We start from the raw sequence: 24,020 nt of genomic DNA, 5'->3' as shown, positions 1-24,020 counted from the left end.
CCTCTCGGCAAGCATAGTCCATGTCTGCCACACACTAGGCTTCCAGTCACTGGAAAAACTCTATCACAAATAAAATAAAGGGAAACTAGAATGGGCATGGAGAACCCATGTTTACAGTACCACTAGGATGATTCACTTCTTAAATTATCCAGGGTAGATTCTATACACATCCAGACATCAGTCTGAAAATTGAAACTAGAGCCAAGGATGCTCTTGATTTTAAATTACTTTTAGGTTTGTGCAAAATAAAACCAATGTATCCAAACAATGATTCCTGAATATCATCCACTTTTAAAAGATAAGTGAGGAAATAAGTGATTCTGGGTATTCAGCAGAACACACATGAAATGAGCACATAATTCACAGCCTGGGTGGGCAGCAAGGATGGTCTTAGCAAAAGCTCTAAGGAGCCTGCACATCTAGGGCCCAACTTCCACAAACATGGGGCTATATGGACGGCAGTAAGAATAACGCACAACATCATCACGAAGTTTTTCTATTTTAACACAGGAAACTGGAGGAATGTAGACTTGTAAATTCAACTCATTCTTTGAAAAATATGAGATGGAATTAAGCATTTAGCCTTCTCTTTACAAACTGTAACACAGAGTAACGGAATAAATGACAAGGAAAAGTTGTTCTGTGTAGAAATATTCCAGAAAATCAATAAAAGATCTGAGAGTAACAGCACATCACAAACACAATGACATAATGGATCCAGGCAATATTTACCAATAGCTGTTCACATAATGATCAACAGCTACACTTTGTGCATCTCCTGAAGGAATCATACAACACTACTTAGAGACCCTGTTGTTGAAAATTCAAATGAGAATTCTACCAAGACTACATCTGAGTTCCAGTTCATAAGAAGCACAGAATATAACAGGGATGAGGTGCAACACAGGGGTAGAGCATGCACTTAGCAAGCACGGGGGTCTGGGTTCAATGCCCAGCACCAAAACAAACCAACCAACCAATAAAACACACAGTAGACAATGTATGCAGATTCGGCAAAATCCAAAGAAACCACAGGAAAAAAATAACTCATTTCAATAAAGAAATAAATCCACGTGCATCTGTGCCATGAGCAGAGTGGGGGAGAAGTAAAAAACTACAAAATAAAAGGGGCTTCAGAGCTGTATCAACAAATACAACGTGTAGATTTTGCTTTAAACAACCCAAATATAAAACCACACTGACAAGCAATTAAAGGTACTTTAATCATATTATTACATAGTATTAAGAAAGTACTGTTTTGTTAAATAGCATTGGGTTATATAAAAAAGTTTATCTTTTAAAAATATATACTAAAACATTTGCAAAAGAAATGACATAAGATCTGGAATTTATTCAAAATAATGCTGTAGGGTGGAGTTTGTGTCAGCACGAAAGGAGCTTGACCAGAAGTTAACAACTGTTGAAACTGACATGTAGGTACAGGGTTTTATGGTTCATATTCAAAATGTCCCCTTGAAGCCTCTTGCACTCACATGTGAGGCTTTTGGGAGGTGACAGGATCATGGGTATATGATATTCATCTCTGGATTAGTCCACTAACAATAGAGCTGGGTGTGATGCTGGGAGGAAAAGCCAGGTGGGAAGAGATGGCTCACAGTGGGTACAGCCTGCAAAGATACATATACTCCCTCCCTTGATTGCTGGATGCTTCCTGCCTACGCTGCCATGGACTGTTTCTCCTCTGCCATGCGGCCCTGCCTTGGAGCCAGCTGACTATGGAGTGAAACCTCTACAAACTGTGAGCCAAACAAACCTTTCCTTCTTTAACTTGTGGGTGTCAGGTACTGTAAAAGTCTCAGCAATGAGAAAGTAACTAAGACACAGGATTTCATTATTCTCCTTAGTATGGGGTATGTTTAACTTTCTATTATAAAAGAGTAGGACTGGGGAGGTAGCTCTCATGTAGAGCACTTGCCTAGCAGCTGTAAAGTTCTTGATTTGATACCAGAACCATTAAAAAAGGAAAAAGACAAATGAGCCTGTAATCTAGACAGTTATGAAGATAAGTGAAAAATATGCAACATAATGATATAGAATAGTAATAGCCCTTTTTCCCACATGGGGTTGGATTTTTTTAAAGGCAAGTTGCCTAAAGCCATATATTCATAATAATTATTTCTACAGTATTTTCTGTTCCACTGTGCTGACTTTATACAAAACTCATTCAGAGGAGGTTTGGTTTCACTGAAAAGACTATAAATTCAGCCTCCTGAAGCACTGCTTCTCACAAGTTAAATGAGTTAGATGTAACATGAAATTTAACAGCATAATTAGTAGGTCCAGACGTAACCTAAATCATATTTACTTAGGTATACTTTGACTTTGCAAAGTAACAAATATTACTATAGTCTTATTTCTTGTATGGTTAAGAAAGATTAAGCACATCCAATCATAATAAAGTTACAGTTAAAGTAGTCACAGTTTACTCACACAACTTAATATAATTTTTTTTAAAAGTAAGTCAAGGGGCCACAAAGCATTATAAAGAAATGTCAAATACTCTTATTTTATTTTGATGTCCTTAAAGTAGATTACTAAAAATTACTCAAAAAGATAATCTTTACCAATGACACTAGTAAATATGTTGGAAAAAAGAACAAAAACAAATTTCTAAAGTGAATAGCATAAAAACTAGAAAGAAGCTCAAAACTAACAGGAACAGACCGCAAATTATGAAAAGCAGTCAGATGTAGACAAATTTCACTATTATTAGACTCATCTGATTAATAACTCCCTCAAAAGTACGTCTAGGGGGAAAGGTGCACATGTGATACGTACTTCAAGGACAGAATTTACCACTGCTAAAAAAAAAAACCAGAGAATATGTATTTAGAGACATTAATTGCATTTTTAAAAACCTGTCCCCTAAGTTTTATGAACACTATTCTCGTGTCATACATGTCATTCCGGGTATTCTTTATCCTTGCTATGGATATTTTACATAAAAATCAGTTAACAATTGTAAAGAGGAATCATGGTCTACAACAGCTTATCCTGAAAATAAAGTTATGGGGGGCTGGGGATTTAGCTCAGCGGCACAGCGCCTGCCTGGCAAGTGCCATGTTGTGAGATCGATTCCCGGGACCGGAAAAAAAAACAAACAAAAAAAGAGAGCTGGGGATTTAGCTCAGCAGCACAGCGCCTGCCTGGCAAGCGCAAGGTCATGAGTTCAATTTCCAAGACCGGAAACCGCCCCCCCCCCAAAAAAAAAAGTTATGTTCCCAGTATTTACTGAACTTATCTAGTTCAAAATTATTTGCCTTTATTTTTACTTTCCTTTAAGTTGGTAAGAGATAATAACCACAACTATAATAGCTAAATCAAACTTCTCTGGAGTGAGAACGCCTGTACTGAGATCTTGACCAAAACACGGCAATTTACTAAGCCTTGGTAATCGAAGAATGAAGATGGATGCTGTAACTATAAAGAAAAATAGGTCATCTGCGCTTTGAGTGGATATATTTTGTAAGTATGGATCTCAACTTTCTTTACTAATAGTGCACTTCACTGGACACTAATCAGGCATGTGCAACTGAAGATACAGACATGAAAAGTTATTTGCGAGTTATTTAAGAGTTTATAAACAATGAAAAATTGTACCCACTGAAAAATATCATACAACATTACTGCAGCATAAACACACTGCTATTAAAGGAATTTGATAAAGAAAATTAAACCACCAAGTAGTCCTTGGGGCCTAGCTCTGCAGTGGGCTTTCCTCATGCGGCGTTATCTCGAAGCTGAGCAGAAACAAATACACTGTCTGGAACCTCCTCAGCTCTGATCAAGACCATTCTTTATGGCCCTACCCTTGATGCCACAGCCAGTCTCACAGGCTGAGAGGAAAATGTAGTTACTTCTTGAGTGCAGAGCACTAAGCCAGCTGGCACACAGAGATGATGAACGTGACACTCTCTCTTTTGTTGAAACATAGTCTTAGAAGTATATTGTCCGAGCTGACCTCAACTTCTAAACTCACGCAATCCTCTTGCCTCAGCCTCCTGACTGCTGGGACTACACATGTGGTACAGCCACACCTGGCTTGACTCTAGTACAAAAAGTTACATGCTACAGAGGTACATGTATAAGTACCTACTAAAGAAAGCAAAATAGAGGACATGAAAGTGCTCTATGTCTAAGAGAACCTCTAATTCTTTAAAGGACTAGTGAGTACCCAAAAGGCCATTATTTCCCAACCAAAACAAGAAAATAAGTTGGTGCAATACAGAAAGGTTTTTTAACACTTGTGCTCACAAAGATTTAGCAAAAATAATCTTTGGTTTTCTGTTTGGTTGGTTTTTTGTTTGTTTGTTTTTCAAGACAGGGTCTGGCTGTGTAATTCAGGCTGGACTTGAACTCACTATGTAGCCCAGGCTGGTCTTGAACTCAAGGTGATCCTCCTGCCCCAGCCTCCTGAGGGCTGGGATTCCAGGGGTGCGCTACCACACTCAGCTCTTTGCTCATTTTTAAAGTCATGTTCAAAACAGAATTACTATAAACATGTAAAACAGTTCAAGAGTGGCAACTGATATAGAGGTTCATGAATGGAAATTATATCCACTACTTAGCTAATACAGGTTCATACATGAAAATTACATCAAACTTCACAGTAACACCAGTTACATTACAATACCAGAAACATGGAAAAATAAGTCCTTACTTAGATCCTTACCAAGATAACTTTCAAAGCTTAAAAGACAAGTAAAATAATTTATCAGAAAGAAAGAGTTGGAAGGGTACCTACAAGAGAATGAAACAGCCTGGTGTATTCGGCATTCCCTCTGGTACATGATTTTTTTAATCGGGATTTCATGCAGCATAAAAGTCAATAATTACTACAGGAATTCTTTTTAATCATGCAACAAGCTAAAAACATCAACTTTGTTACCATGGATTATTTCTACCAAGTGAACACAATTACACACTAAGGGCTGGGGTTTTCTTTTTATAAGCACTGCTCTGTTGAGCTCACCTAAATAAAACAAAGCCTCCGGGGAATACTAACAAAGTAGCCTCCTCTCCTCTGTTCATTCCTTTCCTCCCTGCCATACTCAAGATGAACAGCCCATGAACGTCGCTGTTGGGGCAAATGCTCACGCTCATACCCAGAGTCACCTGATCAGAGAACACTTCACATATACAGTGGTACCTCAGTTCACAAACTTAATTCTTTCCACCTTTCTGGTAGCAAACCAAATTGAACAAGAACCGAATCAAATTGGACGGTTACATTGAATGTTGACCATATGGGGGAATTTGATTCAGTTCCAACAGTTTGCAACCAGATTCACAGAAAGAACTAAGTTTGTGAACCAAGGTACCATTGTACAGCCAGCCTGGACACAGCTCTGTGCTGGACACAGCTCTGTGCTGGAATCCTTCCCTAAGATGGGTTCCATTCTCTGCATCACACAAAAATAGAGTAAAAAACAATGGAAGTGCTCATTTTGTTCCACACTACTCTAACAAAATGTATATACCAGTATGGTAGCCCCCACCCAACCCATCCCCGCAGTTTTATGCTTCATAGACTCAGTTAGCTGCAGTTAACTATGATCCAAAAACATGAAATAGAAAGTTCTGGAAATAAATAGTGAATAGAGTTTAAACTGCATGCCATTTTAGGTGACATAATAAAATCTTGTGCCAGCCCATTCCATTTTGCCTGCACAAGAGTAATCCCTCTGTCCATGCTGGATACACTACCCACTCATAGTCACTTAGTAACCAGCTTGGTCACTGGCTTGACAACAGTGGTATCAAAGTGCATTTCTCCAGGTCACCCTGATTTTAAAAATTAATGGTCCCAAAGTGGAAGAGCAGTGAGGCTAGTGATTTGGATCTGTGAAAGAGAAACCAGAAAAATGCTTCCTGAGTATCATCTCACAGGAGACAGGTGAGACCAGTACAGTAAGAGATTCTGAGTCAGAGAACGATACCACATCCACACGCTACTGTGTGTTGTTTTATTTCTTCTATTTTATCCTGGGTTATTGCTGTTCATCCTTCACTGCACCTAGTTTTGAAAGTAGACTTTATCATCGGTTTTAGGTTTGGTACCATCCAGTTTCAGGTGTCCAGCAGGGCCCCAAAGCTCATCCTCTGCAGATACAGGGGGTGCTGCTATACTTTGTGCTCCACAGAGTAATGGCCACATCCTGATCACCAGAACTTGCCACCGTACCTCACGGGGTGGACGTTACTATGCAGATGTGATGAAGGTAAAGACCTGGACAGGAAATTTTTCTGGCGCTATGCACCAAATGCTTATGTCCCCTTTAAATTCTGTGTTCGAAATACTACCCCCACGATGGTCTTAGCATTCAGGGCTTTTGGGGGGCCCTGCCCTCATGACTGTGATTGGTACCTCTATAAGAGAGGCCCGGGGGATCCCTTTACCCATCCTCCAGGGTAGTGGGGGTGAAGAAGCAGGTGCCCACCAGACCTCACAGCGGCCGGGCTCTGGACCTTGCTCTTCCAGGTCCCCAGAATGATGAGAGACACACTGCTGCTCTTCGTAAGCCGCCCAGTCTCAGCATTTTGTTGTTGCCTCCTGAGTGGCCCCAGACACCTGGATTACTGGGGTGGACTCAAGGTGGTCACCTGAGTCCTGAGATGTGGAAGGGCAAGAGGGCAAAGCCAGAGAGAAAGGTGTGCACAGATGGCCAGCAGCCCCCACACTCTCCTGTCCACCTCGCTCCCCTCACCTGCTCCTTGGGGGTGCTGGGCCTCCCAAGTCTTACTGCAGGTCCAGGACCCACCCTGAACTCAGTATCATTGTGTTCTGATATCTGATGCCCGATTCATCAACAACCTTGCTTTCTGCTTCCTACTCCTTATCTTCTTATTGTGATTACAAAAGAAGGGCTATTATATTTTTTTTAAAATTTGAAGATTTTTGTATAACTTAAGCAAACTGATCACCAGCTGGTTTTTATTCTAAGTCATAAATCTTCAGGCTATAACATCTCTGCCAAGCAATAGGATATTCTTTTCCAATTCATTAACACAAATTCTATATTTAAAATAAATACTCCTTGAGCTGATTTAAATAAATTAACCAATGGATCAGCCATTGCCCAAACTGACACTTTAATTAAATGTGATGATAGGTTGCATAACCAGCCGTACTCTGAAATGCCCTCTAGTCATCAAGGCTTTTTCCACATTAGGGTTGGTCTGAGGCTTCTCTGACTGATCCAATTGTAACTTTCCATCTTTCAATATAAAAATTATCTTTAAAAAAATGATTTATTTTTCTGAAGTCCTATGCTACTTCTATGACCATTCCACATACAACCTCATTAAATATCAGCCGCACATGTGCATCTATGCATAAACACATGCCTGCACGTGCACATCCCATGTGTACATACGTAATTATACCAAGGTACCACCACAAAGAAAAAATACCCTGTCATGCGACAGAAACAATGGCAGCACAGGCCACAAGCTCTGGTGGCTGCAGTGTGTGCCTTTTACTCTGTAAGGAAAAGTTTGAAAACGAGACCAGCTGCCGAATCCTAGGACCGAGAATGTGGAGCACGGAAAGTGCTCTTCACCCCGAAGAGGGAGCAGAAGCAGAACACACAGTACAACTCAGAGTTCCAGGAGAAACAAGCCGAGGGTTTGCACTTCTGAGACCAAGTGGTTCTGAGACCAAAACCATAGCTGGGGCAACTGAGACACTATCCTCCTTGAGACAGCTCCTGAAAATTCTAGGCTGGATTTAAGTTTAGGTGTTCCCAAATGTCGAGATGGGGAAAATGCTAAAGGAAGCATCAAATCAAAGATATGGGAAGATCTTCACCAGAAAGAGCTATGCTTCTGGCAAGTACCATGGTCAACCTTGCTGAAGCAGCGCTGGAGAGCACTTCTGCATTCCAAACCCACACTGAGTTTTCAGGAAGGTTATCTGCGAGGAAGGAAAAATGCCTGGCTGAAACACAGGCAGAAAACTGATAATGAATCACTAGTTCCAGGTGTGGTACTGCACACCTCGAATGCCAGCACTTGCCAGGCTGAGGCAGGACTATTGCTCTGAGTTCAAGGCCAGCCTGAACTACACAGCAACACCCTGTCTCACACAGAGAAAAAAAAAATTATAATTCAATATACATGATATGAGTACATACAAAGTAACCTAATGAATTAAACTGATGCAGAGGCCTTTTCCCCTTTCAAATATAGCCCTCACAGAGATGACTAGTTGACCACTCTGTGGAAAAGTCAGATAAGGCGAACACATCAAAGGCACCTTTACCACACCTGGTTGCTTTTGGCACAGGTCTCCCCTTCCTCCCCCGTCTCATCAGAACTGGCACAGTGCTTTTGAAATATGAGGCACACCTCCAGCTGGATATGGGAGCCAGATAGGAGCAAACAGAAGCAGGAGCACAAAGCCATTTCTGACATTAAAAAGCAATGAAAAAAAATAAATAAATAAGCGAACATATTCTCAACAAGTAAACAAGAGATCTATATCAAGTATAGCAAGAAGAGAAGAGAGGATTTTATCAGCCAGGCTTTCATGCTGACAAAATAATCCACAATAGGAGTCTCTCTGTGATATGCACTAATAGAAAAAGCAACCTAAATACTCAGCTGGAACAAAGGATGAAGGTAGAAAAGAAACCTGGCTTATTCACCATTGCAAAATCCCTGTGAAGCAAACATTTTCATGTAATTATTTTTCTATGTAACACACTTCTTGTTGCCACTTGTAAATGGGCTTCATTGCTTTGATTTAAATTACACTTTCAGAAGTCAGTGCAAATTGGCAGGTGTGTGCAACTGTTTCTGCATTTGCTGGATAGACACTGAAACCAGATTTATCAGGTCTATTTCCATAGAAAGACAGGAGTAGAAGGCAGGAGTTGGGGGCAAGTAAAGCACAATGCTCCAGGCCTAAACAAGTCAAGAAGAGAAAGTGGTTAACCAATGCAGCATGGGCCATCTTTGGGGTAGAAAGAGTGAAAGCATAAAATTGTTCTTACCTGATTTCAGCAGGTTTGAAATGACACTGACAGCCTCACACATAGGGGTCAAAACATCTAGGTTCAGTTTCAAAAGCAACTTCTGCTGAACTCTACGACTGATCCCCCTTAAAGGGCCATATATCAAGGGTGCAGAGACACCCCCAGGGGAGCAGCAAACCCCCAAGGCACCCTCTGCAAGTGAGCTCCAGGGAACAGTGCAGGGACGCTGTTACCTACAGGTCACCGCATCTCATTCAGTGGGGCAGAAAGTCTCTAAAAAAGAATACTCCCAGGGCCAATTCACTCTGTTACTATTCATTATAAAATAACTTTTATGTATTTGTGAACTTTTTTGAAAATTTAAGTGCTTTGGGGATAGGCATATGGCATGCTGAAAGGGCAGGGGCTTAGCACGAATAAGGCCCTGGGTTCGACCCCCAGCATTAACAAACAAAAAAAGAGTGTTTCACATAGACATAATTAAATACACAAATGTTATTTTACTCAAAGATAACGTGGAGATATGGATGCCATATAGAAATGCAAAGATGCTTTGGTCCCAAACTCAATTATTTGGAAATGCCACAAATAAACCATAGAGAGATCTTGATATACATACAATGAGTTTTCACAGTCTTTTGGCAAAGTTATGGAAATCTTTTCTACGTGGCCTTTAAACAATACAACATCCTAATGGTCTCAGTGAGGAAAATCCACACACATGTTTAAATTTTCATGTGCTTCATGGGAGGAGAGGATTTCCAAGTCAAGTAAGCATACATACATGACGCAGGACACTGAAAAGCCCACAGCGTTACTGTGGAGTATTTCAATGGAAAGACCACAGAGGGAATGTTGCAGCCCAAGGAAGCAAGTGATCGCTTATATTTTATTAGTGTGCTTTAAAGCCTAATATTATTTGTGCTCTGCTGCAAAGAAAAGAAATACATCTGGCTCACTTTTTTATGGATGAAACATGTGAAAAGGCAAGTTTAAAAATAATTTTACAAACTAAACTACCATATGTTGATTGCTGGTTACTTAATTGGAAATCAGAATAAAATATACTTCTTTGTGGTAGCAAATACCAGTGCGGGGATTTTATTTGTGGTTTTTAAATGTAGTCCTCCGGAACAAACTTGGTTCACGGGCAGCACATCCGCTGCTGAACTGCTGTCGCCTGACAGCCTGTCTTATCCGCCAAATTGCTCATTAGGCTTGGCAATTTTCACCTGCGTCTCCAGCTTATATTTCAGTGGGGAATAAACATCAGTCTGTTTTTACCATCTTCCACAGTGAGCTTCGAACACCCCCAGCACCACAGTACCCCACACACCGTGAAATCCTGCAAAAGCACTCACCTTGTGTCTACACCACTATTTTTAAAATGGCAGTTCATTTTCCAGTGTTAGAAGTGAGCTTAGCTTAAATAAAGCAAAAATATAAGAGAAAGAAAATGCAAAGTAAGCTCTGTATTAGATTACCAAGCATGCTGACCAATAATTTACTTAATTTTTTAACTCAAAAAAAAAAAAAAAAAAAAAAAAGACTATGTAAACTAATTGAATTTCACCCACACACACAAAAAATGCTCACTTCAGGGAGTGTTCACAGTGGGGCACAGGTGACAAGAAAGTGAGGACTCCTCTTCCAATTGGATCCGACCCAGTCAACCTTTGTTACAGGTCTGAAAGGAAAGCACTCCAATTTATAAATAAACAATGGAGGTAACACAGCAACCAGAACAAAGAGGGAGGCGAGAGCACTACTCCGCTCCTGCCTCCGCCTGATTCCACTGAGCCCTGCCCAGGAGCACTGTGACATTCAGAGGTGGATCGATGAGGTGGGGAGGGACACACACACACACACACAGAGAGAGAGAGAGAGAGAGAGAGAGAGAGAGAGAGAGAGAGAGAGAGAGATTCTGTGGGCAAAAAGCACCAAAGATGTAAAACAAAATGTCTGAAACCCCATAAAACAACTTCTGATGGAATACTGTTTTCTATTTTGCCGAAGTAAAATATTCACCACCAACCCTGCAATTAGCTAGAAAATTACAATAATTACAGCAATTTTGTATCCCATCTCCAATCCAATTAATAGATATATGACCTTGTCAACATGTAATAATCAGATTGCATCTACAACAAAACTGGATGGGTTTTATATGCTGAATAGACCCTGCACAGTAAGAAGGTAATTATTTGAAAGACTGAGAATACCATTTGTATGCTATGCTCCGCTTCACAACTTAAAAGGAAATACAGTAGGAATAATATTCCTATTTTCAATATATATTTAAATCGGGTCCAAAAAATAATATTCTAATACTAGTTACTGTTAAAAGAACAGCTCTCTAATGCAAAGATCCTAGATTTTCTAGAAACATGAAAGCTGCTTGTATATTTCTAAGAAAAAAAAATAAGAGATCAAAAAAGGGAGAGTTATGTTAATTTATGATACAATTTTTCTATAACACTGATATGTAAGTTCTAAAAGTTAATAAGCTAGTGAGATCTTACAAACTAAACAACACTTTCAGAAAAAAAGTTTCTAACCAGTGGATAAAAATTAACTTCAAAATTAACATAGCTTTTGGCAGGGTGTGGTGGTGCATGTCTGTATTCCCAGAAGTCAGGAGTCTGAGGCGGGAGGATCGCTGTGAGTTCAAGGCCAGCCTGAACTGCATGGTGAGACCCTTTCTCAGAAAGATGGAAAAAAAAAATTAACATAGCTTTGAAAAGGTTAAAATTGTTAAAAGTATTAAAAGATACTAAAATGAAATGTAATAAATCAGACTTTGCCAAAATTTTTATAGCAATACTATTTCCAGAAACTTTATCATCAATAGGGCATATGGCATTCCCAAAGAAACTTGAATCTCCATCCGATCTTTTGCAGAAGACATTAAGAAATTAGAACCGTGGGATGAACAGGAATCCTGCCACATTTCTAAACCCAGATTACCTTGCCCCAAATGTCTGACTTCTATATAAAAAATCCTTCAGCATTAAAAAGGAAACACTACAGAGTGAAGAAATTCACTCCAAGGGGACTCAATGATCAGCAGATGAACTGTGCTCCCCGCACAGAGCCGCTCTCTCTAGGCCTATCTCCTTTAAGACTGAAAATAAAGAGGGCTAACTACATACCCCAAGTGGCCCCATGTGTGCATTCCCTGAGAAAGAGCCTGAAAACAAAGGGGCTCCCTTCTGTCAGCACCGTGGGACACACCCCAAAGCCCATAGCACTCCAGATTCCCATTGCTTTTAAAATCAGAAGAAACAAATGAACTATAAAATCAAAGGAAATGTTTTCTTTTTCCCTCACACTCCAAGAAAATAATCCTTTTAGGACCCATGAAAATCTACTAAATTTCACATAAAGCAGAAAAGATATCAAAATACAGTATTTAAAATTATATCAAATATAATTTTCTTATCGGCATTACTGAAATAGGAGACACCTATGAAAGCCAAAATGCCTACAAGTCCAAGAATATCATGAGGCTCTGAACAGTTTTTATCCTACTTTATATAAAAAGCACACATCTAAGAATTACAAAACCAAGTAGACATCTCCTATGCTGATTCCTACAATTAATGCCCAGGTTTAACACTTCCAGGATGCTAAAGACACCCTGATACAGTGACCTTGAAGTTGACAGAGTAAGCCGATGAGTCTTTTGCTGCCCAACTAGCTTCTAGTTCATTCCTTTCAGCAAAAAGGACACTGTAAGTCAGTGGTGCGCTCACTGAGATATCAACTAAAAGAACTGTCTGAGGAAGGAGTCCTAGTGCTTAGAAGCATGGGGTGATGCTGCTTAACAAATCTCCATCCACTCCAAACATTTGGACCCTGTCTCCAACTTGGGAAACCCCAGAGAAAGCCTAACAGGTCACACAGTACCGATTTCCACTCAGTTCCCTGCGGCTCCCCTGCCAGCAGCTTCTATTCATTGCTCTCCTCTTTCCCATTCTAAAAGCCTCCCATCTCAGCCTGCCTGGGAGCCATGGCCACAGAGAGGGTGCCTGGCCCCATGTTCAGCTTGCTCTTGATGAATAGCTGCTATATATCCTCATGGGGGTGGTCTTCATCTAGTTCCACATTCAAAAAGCAAAATTTGTTACATATTTGTATAGTGATGGCATTTTGATCAATTATGTACTAATGATTATTATGATCCCACAAAAGAGTCAAATTTTACATATCATTTGAGTTAATTTTTTAATAAATTTACTTTTTTGCAGAGGAATATGAAAAGAGATGACTGATTTGTATTCATACATAAGAAACATATTGGGTTAAAACTGGGGGTTGTATAAAATGGGAGAAAAAAGGTTAAGGAGAAAAAGTAACAAGTAATCTGTCAAAGTATTAAACAACAGCCATATTAATGTTTCCTTTTTAAAATACCTATATTAAGGATAATTTTAAAGACATTCAAAAGTAGAATAGTTTACTGAATCCGTATGTAGGCTGTTCCCCACAGCCCTAGCCTGTATTATCTACAGCAAATTCCATATACACCACTTCAACTCTAAACCATTCGGTTATGTATTAGTAAAAGATAAAAGCTCTTTAAAAATAATTTCAATATTATTACACCTAAAGAAATAATTCCTTAATATCAAATACTCAATTAGTGTTCAACTCTCCAATCAGCATGGAAATGTCACTCATTTTTCTAAAGCCTCATTTTAATCAGGATTTAATACAAGAACTACACATTATAATTGGATATTCTATCTCTTTACACTTTCTATTAACCCATAAGCTTCCTTTCACCTCCTTTCCCATTTGCCACTGGTCCCTTCAGGAGCTGGATCATGGGCCTCTCCGAGCTCCCTGACCAGGCTGATTGTACCCCCAGGTGTAAATATGCTCTGTACTGCCCGGTATTTCCTATAAATTGGCAATAAGCTTGGTGTTTAATTGCTTCTTCGTGAATCTTTTGTGAGGAATAATTCATAATAAGTATGTGTTCTTCCATCAGCTGGCATACAAGAGTCAGCTGCCTTTCCATCATTTATTATTATTTTTTTTATGTCAGCAGGGGCTGATGACTGTTTTAGACCATTTTGTGGTACTATTCACAATGCCTCAGATTTATAAAGAGCAAAAAAGTATTCGCTCCCAGTTCTGAGGCTGGGAAATCCAAGATGGAGATGTAAGTATCTGATGTAGTCCTTATCCACAGTAGAAGAGTGAAACAGAGCAATCCCACTCCTTCATGTCCCTTTGGGGGAGCCCTTATGACTTACACTCCTCCCATCAGGTCCCCACCTCCCAACCCACTGCACCAGAGATTGCTTCCAACATGTGGATTCTGGGAGACACATTCAGACCATAGCAATGATCAATAAATACCTAGAGCAAACTTCTTCATTTATTAGCTGGAATACTTGCATAAAAGAGAGCTTCTCTCTTAGCTACTAGTATGCCGTTACTCATGGATACCATTAAATGTAGAATAGACCAGGACTTGTTTCACTATTATTCTTTGCTTGCTTGCTTTCCTGTTTATTATCATCATGAACTCTTGAATCCGTTGCTGTTACCCCTCCCCTACTGATACTCTAAAATTCTCCCATCTTTGGCCAGCAGAGTTCTCAGGTTGGCTCCAAGGGCTTTGATACCATCCTAGTAATTACCCATAACTTCTCTATTTTCTGATGTAACAGGATGATCCAGTATCATCGAATGTATTTGCTGTCCAGACTCAGATTCAGCCATTTCTTCAAGGAGCTCTAACCTCTGTTAGTGGAAAATGCTATTTCCAAAGCAAAGACAAGACATGAAAAAAGCTTAGTTAAGTGCATCACTTGTCATTTCTAGAGCTGTTTTTTTGTTCGTGCTTTGGTGGTGCTCGGGACTGAACATAAGACCTTCACACTGAGCCACATTCCAGCTTTTTAAAAACTGTTAATCCCCATCATTTTGTTCTGAAACCCTGTATCATTCTTACTGTTTTTGCTTTGTTTTGTTTTTGTCTGTTTGTTGGCATTTTGCTATTGTTCTTTTTCTTCAATTCTCTTTAAAATTTAAAAAAAAAAAAACTGTTTTCTATTGAGCAGGCTGTCGCTAAGTCAGTAAGTTGCACAGGCTATGTTTGGTTTTTTTTTTTTTTTTTTTTGGTTTTGGTTTTTCTCCGGTACCAGGAACCGAACTCACGACCTTGTGCTTGCCAGGCAGGCGCTTTGCCACTGAGCTAAATCCCCAGCCCCCGCACAGGCTATGTTTGAATTTGAGATTCTCCTGCCTCGGTGCCCCCACCCCCCAAGTGCTGGTATTACTGGTGTGTTCACCATGCTGAACTGTAATTCTCAAACTTCCTACTGAACACACAAGGCATTATTTCTCTTCCCTTCATCTTGCTTCTTTTTTCTTTTGTTTTTAATAAATAAAATATACCATAGATTCATTAGCATAAGTCCCGTCCAAACCCTTGGATCTTTGTTCATTCTAACGCACATCTGTATCCCTTTCCTTCTATTCTAAGAATCCTAAATCAACAATGAAATCAGGAATGACAGAATTAGAATAGAGTTGAGCACGTCTAACCTGAAAATCCAAATGGCCCAAAACCTCCAGTGTTTTGACTATTGACATGACACTGAAAATGTAAAGTTCACACCTGACTTTGTAAGATGCGTCACAATGTAAGGCAGGTGCACAAAGGCTGGGTGTGGTAACACACACCTGCAATCCCAGCACCCAGCAAGGCTGAGGCAGAAGAATCACCCTAAACAAGTTACCAGTGTAGGAAGACGTTATCTCAAAATAAAAATGGTTTTTAAAAGGCTGGCAATGTAGCTCAGTATAAAGGCCCTAGGTTCAACATCCAAGAGTACAAAAAAAAAAGTAACTGCACTAAAAATAGGGTATAAAATTCAAGCTGTGTACATAAAGGGTATATGAACTAAAATGAATTTTGTGTTTAGATATAGATTCGTTCCAACCCTAAGATATCTCATTATGTACATGCAAACAACCCCAAATATTCTGGTCTCTCATTTCAGGTAAGAGATACTCGACCTACAATAAAATTCCTCACTGCCCTGACCCACAACATCCTCGCAGCAAATTGAGAGCAACAGCAGCAACTTGACCAACAGATGATTTCGGTTCCTGTTTGCTCAGCAGGTGGTTTTTTTCCTTTACATGTACCTATCTCTCCTCAGTGGTCCAAATGACTGAATTATATGGTTTCTTGAAATAGCTACTCTTGATATGATTGGGCCACCAACTAGGTATACATTTATGGTTTCACATTCCTTTCTTAAGTGAAAAATAGGGGGTTATTCTTTATTAACATTTTGTTGTGAATGATGCTAATTAATATTAATCATTCATTGTAAAACTTGGTTTTAAAACTTAAAATGCAATAGCTTTATAATCACATAAAGTATAATATGGTTATATAATCAAATGCACAAAAGGTAGTGAAAGTGCAGTTTGTATTTCATTTCCTTTGTGCTATTTTTTCCCTTTCTTACAGGTTTATATTTTTATAGTTATCCAATTTTATGTTATTTCTTTAACCATATGGCATATTTCATTTACCTTCCTATCTCCAAAAATACATTTTTGGTATTTAGGAAAGTTTATATTCTTATTCTAATAATCACATATGTAGTATTATTTTTGTGTAACTCTACCTATAAGCAACATTCTTTTCTTGCTGTCCATTAGTTACTTACTAACAGCAATTTGATTACTGGCTCATAATCACATTTTTACCCTCTAGTTTCACACGTTCCCACTGAGCCACCAGTGGTACACACATAACCATCCCGATGGGCGGCTTGCACCACCAGTGGTACAAATGGCTCTAATCACATTTATCAGTCTTTTACTAATAAAATTAACAGCACCTGATAAAATGGGTTCAAGCCAAGTGGCAGCAACATATAAATTATGGCCCCGTTGTGAACATATTAAGGGTGTTGTTCATAGTAGTATTCAATATACTGGATTCAATAATGTGTTTCTCTTAGGTTTCAGGAACTTCGGGGTTCCTGGCCTGTGCACAATGGCATCTAGGCCAGACAGTGCGCTGAGGTGCACACTGTGCTATAGATAAAGGGTGTGGAGCAGCATCTTTGGCCTCAGTCACTGCCAGTAGCAACGCCCTCCCATCCCAGCTGTGTCAATCAAAAATATCTCTAGACACCATCAGGTGTCTCCTGGAGGAAAACCGTTCCTAGTTGAAAACCACCGATTTAACTAAACCAAAAAAAAATCTTTAATTAACTACAAAATAGCTCAAGGTCAAATGAATGGCAACTGCTAAGAAAACACAGAAAGGCCTCAAGATAAAAATTCTGTGTATTAAATCCAAACCTACCTTGCTTTCCAAACTTAATACTCACATGTTTACTGGGAGAAATTATTCTCTATATACGTTTATCGGCTTCCACCAATTCTTTAAAGAATAAAGAAAAGCTAAGTGAATTCACTCACTGGACAATAAAAATGCTGCTCTTTCTTCAAGGCAAACACTAGAAAGTTATCTGAAAGCCCTTATATTAATCATACCCCTCTGAATGAATGGATGATGTGTGCGGTAGGTAACAGTTACATGATCGTGACCCTTCTATACAGATGCTTAATAGGGACTTACCTAGTGCCAGCCAAGCCCATAAAATATAAACAACCTTAGCATATCAGAATCAGAGTAAGCCTAGGCATGGGATGCTGCAGGCCTGTAACCCCAGCACTCAGAGAGGCTGAAGCAAGACGATCATAAGCCGAGCCCAGCCTGGGCAATTTAAGTGACTTAACAAGACCCTGTCTCAAATAAAAATAAGAAAGGAGTGGGGACATAGCTTAGTAAGAAGGCATGAGGTTCAGGCCCTGTGCACCACCACCTCAAACTGGAGTGAGAAAGTAGGATTTGCATATTATCTCACTAGTGGTTGCAAGACAGCACATAGGCTTGAAATATAATTTCTTTTTCACAACAAAAACAAGACAAAAGGCATATTTATAGTTGAAAGCAGCATTTAAATTTTAACACACAGGACCTGCCAATGTAGGTGGTTATGTCTGACAAACTCTAGTGAATTCAGAGGAGGCAAAAGCCAGGTGATGGAAGGCATGCTGCTCAAATTCTTAACATAACCCCAAAGATTTACCACTCTGAAAATTCTCTTTATGGTGCAACTAAAGGTGCTCCTTTCTTTAGGCAACACACACACACACAATCCACAAAAATAATAACAGAAAGTGCTATATTTGAATGTACACATTAAGTATAATTGATCAAGCAAACATTATGGTCCAAACTTCAGGCACCTTATTTTTAAAAAAAAATTTGTCATGTTTTATGCACACAGGCTTATCCTGAACAGATATCTGTTAAATCATGGGCTCAGGAGGTGAGACTATAAGAAAAGAAAACAAAGGGAGCCGCGTGCCACCTCACAGAACCTCATACACCATGCATGCTACACACCCCACCTTCTCACAGCCACCACCCGAACTAAATCCACCCAGACTGATTTCACTGTATTCCGGCTGACTTGGGAGGCTGAGGCAGGTGAATTGCTGAGCCCAGCCTGGACTACATAGTAAGAGGAGAGAACAAAAGGAAAGAGGGTAGGGAATGAGGGAAGAAGAGAGCAAAAATAAAGGAGTGCTCATAAAGCAATGGCTAGTCTATGCCAGGCTTTCCTGGCAAAGGCATAGATGAGGTACAGCACCTGGGAAGGCTTGGCATGGGCAGTGTCTGAGAAGTGTATTTTTACTGCACTTTCTGATGGACTCTCACACCTGCTAAGTGTTAATGGGATTCTTAGCATGCTCCACATATGCAAACTTTGTCTTCTGCAGAGCTGATGCTGGACCCCAGGGCACTGCACGCTCAGCACGCATTCCACCACTGAGGTAGGCCCCAGCCCTTCTATGTACCTTGAATGAATGATGGAAGCAAATGCACGTTACAAATATTTAGGAACAAATAGCTAAAAGGCTACAGACGGCCAGCATGTGAGCAATGGGAGTAAGAAAAATCCAGGTAATTGAACTTCAACTAGTATCTTTCTTTATCTTCCGTGTGAATTAAAACTCTACTAGTCAAGTAAGCCAAGCCTATTAAAATGGATCAAATTGCCTCCTTCTCTTGCACTCTAGAAAACTAAACCATCTACTCCAAACGCTACCTACCTGTATTCTGTACTTATATATTATCTGTTTTACACGCATACATTATTCTCACTCTACAGATGAATCTCCACTGAAGACTATCAATCAGGAAAACCACAGAAGACCAAGTTTTCCCACTGGAAAAACTGAAGTGTGTCTAAACACAATACAGGTGCCTAAGAGACAGATGAGTTTTAAATTTTCTTATTTTTTTTTTTCTGCCTGAGATAGATCTTGCTATGTAGTTTAGGCTGGTCTTGAACTCGCTATGTAACCCAGGCTGGCCTCAAACTTACAGCAATCCTCCCGCCTCAGCCTCCCAAGTGCTGGAATTACAGGCATGTGCCTCCATGCCCAGCATAAACTTCTTAATATGGACCTTATCCTGAAAAACAGCTCAGAAAATTATAAACACAAAATATTATTTCCAGCAAAAGAATCTGACTTTTCTAAGTAAATCTTCCAGAAATGCTTACCCCAGTTCTTCAAACAAATGTAGCACCCTTCTCATAGAGACGCTCACTGCCCGCTAACTTCCCTGTCCTAGAGATGTCCTCAAACAGCAGCTCTTCCAGACCCTGAAGACAACTTTGTTTCTGATGTCTCTTCTTCTCCAGCTCCTCACATGAGTCCAACTGACATGAGCATCATTTCTCCCTCAGCCCATTGTGAATCTGTGAGGCTGCACTGTTTCACCAGGAAGGCCTTAGATTCCTTGTTTCCCTCCTAACATTCCAATGAAATATACAGGAAGAAGAATCCAAGTAGCTTAACTGCACCAATTGCTAAAGGTCTGAATTAAAATAAGCACAGTCTATTAAAATGAACAGAACTGCCTGCTTCTCTTGCACAAGACATTGGCCTAGACTCTAAACTTAATCGACTTCTGATAGAAACAGATAATGAATTCCATTCACAGGAGCAGGGATGGATAACAAAAGTTGGCGTCCCTGTAAATGAAGATGAAATGTGCAGAGAACAGAGCTTCCACTTACTGGCTCGAAGGACTGAAGGTGTGACCTCAATTTCACTTGTTGCTTGATAAGGCTGGAAGGCGGACACATTGTTGGTACCAAGCTCACTGCCAAATATCTCAGGACTCTGGGTTCCCGTGGAGCTGGCGCTGGTACCATCCCCTCCATGATGTGGGTCTTGCTCATCAAACACAGCTACCAGCTAGGAAAGAGAAGTAAATTTGCATCTGTAAACAAAGTCATTTAAATTACAAAACAATATTAAATAATACTTCGATATTATACCATTTTGACATATTTTTCCAAAGTGGAAAAACATGTTAAGGTGTACAAAGCAAAACCCCAAAGAAATTGTATTTCCCTTAACTTTGATGCTTTACTTTTACACTTCTAATATTTCATATATTTCTAGTGGTGAAAAACAGTAAAACTGATTGCTATCACACAATGGTAAAACAAGGATGGATTTAAGTCTTTTTTAAAATACAGGATATGCTGTTAAGAAGAAAGAACTGGGGGCTGGGGATTTAGCTCAGCGGCAAAAGCGCCTGCCTGGCAAGCACAAGGTCGTGAGTTCAGTTCCCGGTACCGGAGAAAAACCAAAAAAAAAAAAAAAAGAAGAAGAAAGAAGAACTGGCAAAGTATGTGTGGGCATATGTGAATAAGTGTATAAATTCAGTTGTACATATATATGCATACACAATATAAGCGACCCTCCACATATGGAGAAGTAGATATTAAAAACTGTACATCTACCTGTTCATTTCTGCACAAAACATGTAGGAAAAAAGAAAAGAAACTACTGAAATGACTTGTTTATAGAGAACAAATAGGAATAGGTTTCAAAGAAGGAATCAGAATGGACAGGGGCAGCAATGGGAAATGACATTTTTCTGAGTATATTTTTCTGTGTAGCTCAAAACCATAGTAATGATTCACTCACCTAAAACCAAAGCAAATAACTGAAAGCAAACAGGATGGAAGGTACACTGGGGGATAGGGAAACAGTGGTCCAAAATGGCACGAAAACAAATAAACCTAACTATGCTACAAATAAACACTGCGACCACATTGAGCAAGGTGGGAAAGAGAACTGCTAGCTTACCTTTGAAAGCTGCGTTTTAACGTAAATATGAAGACAAAAAGGAGTGTCACCCAAATCCTGTGTGCTAGTTAGTAAAGTTGCTTTCTAGAAGTACACAGCTTAGCAATTCTCACTCTACTACAAACGTACACACATGCATAAACACACATATCAGGAATGGAAAAAAAGATATTCTGGATAATGAAATGCATTTCAGAATTCAGGAATAAGGAAAAGCTAATTCTGCCAATAGGCTGGAATCAGAGGCATCACTTGAATTCAGGGTTTTTATAGGTAGAAACAATCAGGTGCCACCTAACAATAGGATAAATTCTGCATCTGCATCCCTGCATGATTCCACCGTGGTGTGAACATCTGAGAGTGTGCACAGATAAGCCTAGGCTGACACATCTACCAATGGGTGTGGCATAATCAAGTTTCATGGTCTGCATCAGATGTAGGAAGCTACTGCTGAATAATGAGGCATACCGTTTTATCATGAATGGTTTTTATAAGTACACTCAAAAATAATAATTAGAAGTACATACATAGAGGAGTTAAACAGGCATTTGTTATCAGTGTCCAGTATCACATATTGTACATAACTGTAGGTACAATACACTTCTACGTCTACCAGCATAGTGGGTTTCTTTCCATCAGCATCAGCAGAAACACGTGAGTAATGTGTTACACTGTGATGTCACTAAGCATAAGGAAAATTTCAGCTCCATTATGGAACCAGCACTATATATGTGGCTCAGTGTTGATGGAAATACTATAATGCAGTGCATGACAATGTTTAGACACATAGACAGATACAGATGAATGCTAATGCATATGAGTATACAAACACAAAAAATTTGATCCATGTTTAAAATAAAATTTACTGTGGAGACACATTGCCATTTATCCCTTCAAAATAAACTTCAAGTACACTTAATACATCATTCTTGCCCCTTTCTGAAGCAGCTCTAGAAGTCCTCTTTCCTGAGTGTCTTTAGTTGTGTTATCATGGCTGCCTCAGTGTCCTGAATCAATTCAAAATGTTCATCCTTCGTGATCATTTTTTACTTTGAGGAAGAGCCAGAGGTCACATAGTGCCAAAAACAGTGAATAAGGTAGATGAGGACATATCCTCATGTTTTTACAAGCCTACTGTTACACATATTTTTTTTTAATCACACCTTCTAGAGAACTGCCAGTGGCAAAAATGGTGGGATAAGTGTTAGAAGTGATGGAGGCATGGAGGAGGTATTTTCAGGGAGATTAATGGCAATGTGTTTTTTACTGTAATACATTTTAAAAATTCAAATATTTACCAGATATTTTGATTATACCTTGTACTTTCTGGTTATGTTCACTGAAAGGTCATAGAATCATAGTGCTCATGTTAGTTTCTAACATTGTTCTCCAATAAACAAGTCAAGGCTCCTTGGGGAAAGTGGCTGATTTTAGGGTTGGGAGCAGGAAAAACTCAGGATAAACTGGAATGATATGTAATGCTGAGAGTAATGAAGCATTCAAAAGTGACGAAGGCACACAGAAGGGAAACACATGCCAACTTGATGGGGATCCCAGTAGCAAAAACTTCAATAACCTTTAAACCAATAGGCAGTGCCAGGTGTGGTGGTGTATGCCTATAATGCCAGCACTCAGAAGGCTGAGGCAGGAGGACTGTCACAAGTCTGAGGCCAGCCTGGGATACATAGTGAGATCTTGTCTCCAAAAAAAGAAAAAAACAATGCTAGCACTGAATCATAATCCAAAGAATAAACTAATATCCATGGTTTCATAAATGGTAAAAAATGGACAACTGTTCCCTACAACGGTGTTCCAAATGATAAAGATAGTTATAACAATGGAAATAGAAGTCTTAACTAGGCAACTTCCAAAGTAATAATCTGTAGATGAGATCTACCAAGGGATGCTAAAGGTATTGCACGAGAATAGATGAGAAACAGGTTATTCACACATCTCAAAATGACTCCCCATAAGCTCTGTTTCAACTGAAAAAGGAAGACATTATCTTTGCAGTGGAGGAACCTGGCAGATACCACTTCACCAGTGATAAGACCTGTCAGCATCAGGTGCCACCCAACAAAACGCAGTGAACAGGACAGAGCATCACTGCTGTGGTTGTATTTCTACCAAAAATGTGTAACTTCAGTTTAAATGTGAGACACCAGACAAACCCAAATTCAAGGACGTTCCACAAGATTATACTCTCAGAGTAAAAAGTTCATGGAAGTAAAAGAGGGAATGCTGAAATTCTGGAGACAAAAGAAAAAATGAGAACTTCATAGAATACGATCCTTAATGTATCCAGGATTAGAAAAATGGATCTCAGTGAAAGAGACAAAATTTAAATAAACTCTGAAGATTAGTTGACAGAATTGTTGCAGTGATTTTTTTTATAATTGTATTATGATTATACTGGATGTTAATATATTTCAGATAAATGAAGGGTATTTAAAACAGTCTATTTTCCAACTTTATGGAATTTAAAATTTTTTCAAATTAAAATTTTTAAATGTTACATACTAACGTACTTATGAAAATAAAAATTCATTCTGTGTCTTCTTATAGCTAATACAGTTCTTAGAAGTCTAACACACCCACAAAAAAAGTCTAATACCTTTATTTAAAAGGATCAACAAGTGCATCTCCTTAGAAATTCATCTTCAGCTAGCAACTAAGATCAGCATTGCAAGGAAAGGGGAGCCATTGGGTGTGGCAAAAATGAACCACTTCTGCCGGTTCCAGCCCAAGCTTTTTCAATGCCCATACTCCTAGAGTGAAAGGGCAGTAAGATAC

General features: G+C 39.4%; 1 protein-coding gene across 20 annotated transcripts in view; it reads right to left on the bottom strand.

The window, feature by feature from the left end:
- Pard3 (par-3 family cell polarity regulator) overlaps window positions 1–24,020 on the bottom strand; it is a 527,188-nt gene that overhangs the window by 364,294 nt on the left and 138,874 nt on the right. For all 20 annotated transcript variants that reach the window (XM_005398126.2, XM_013521392.1, XM_013521386.1 and 17 more), the window contains one exon: window positions 20,144–20,324. In XM_005398126.2, the coding sequence (XP_005398183.1) occupies window positions 20,144–20,324 (181 nt within the window). The remainder of the gene's footprint in view (window positions 1–20,143; window positions 20,325–24,020) is intronic.

The sequence above is a fragment of the Chinchilla lanigera genome, unplaced genomic scaffold (assembly GCF_000276665.1).
Source record: "Chinchilla lanigera isolate Chin_1 unplaced genomic scaffold, ChiLan1.0 scaffold00061, whole genome shotgun sequence".
NCBI classification, from domain to species: domain Eukaryota; kingdom Metazoa; phylum Chordata; class Mammalia; order Rodentia; family Chinchillidae; genus Chinchilla; species Chinchilla lanigera.
Note: the sequence above shows the minus strand (reverse complement) of the source record. Positions and strands in the feature narration are given on the sequence as shown.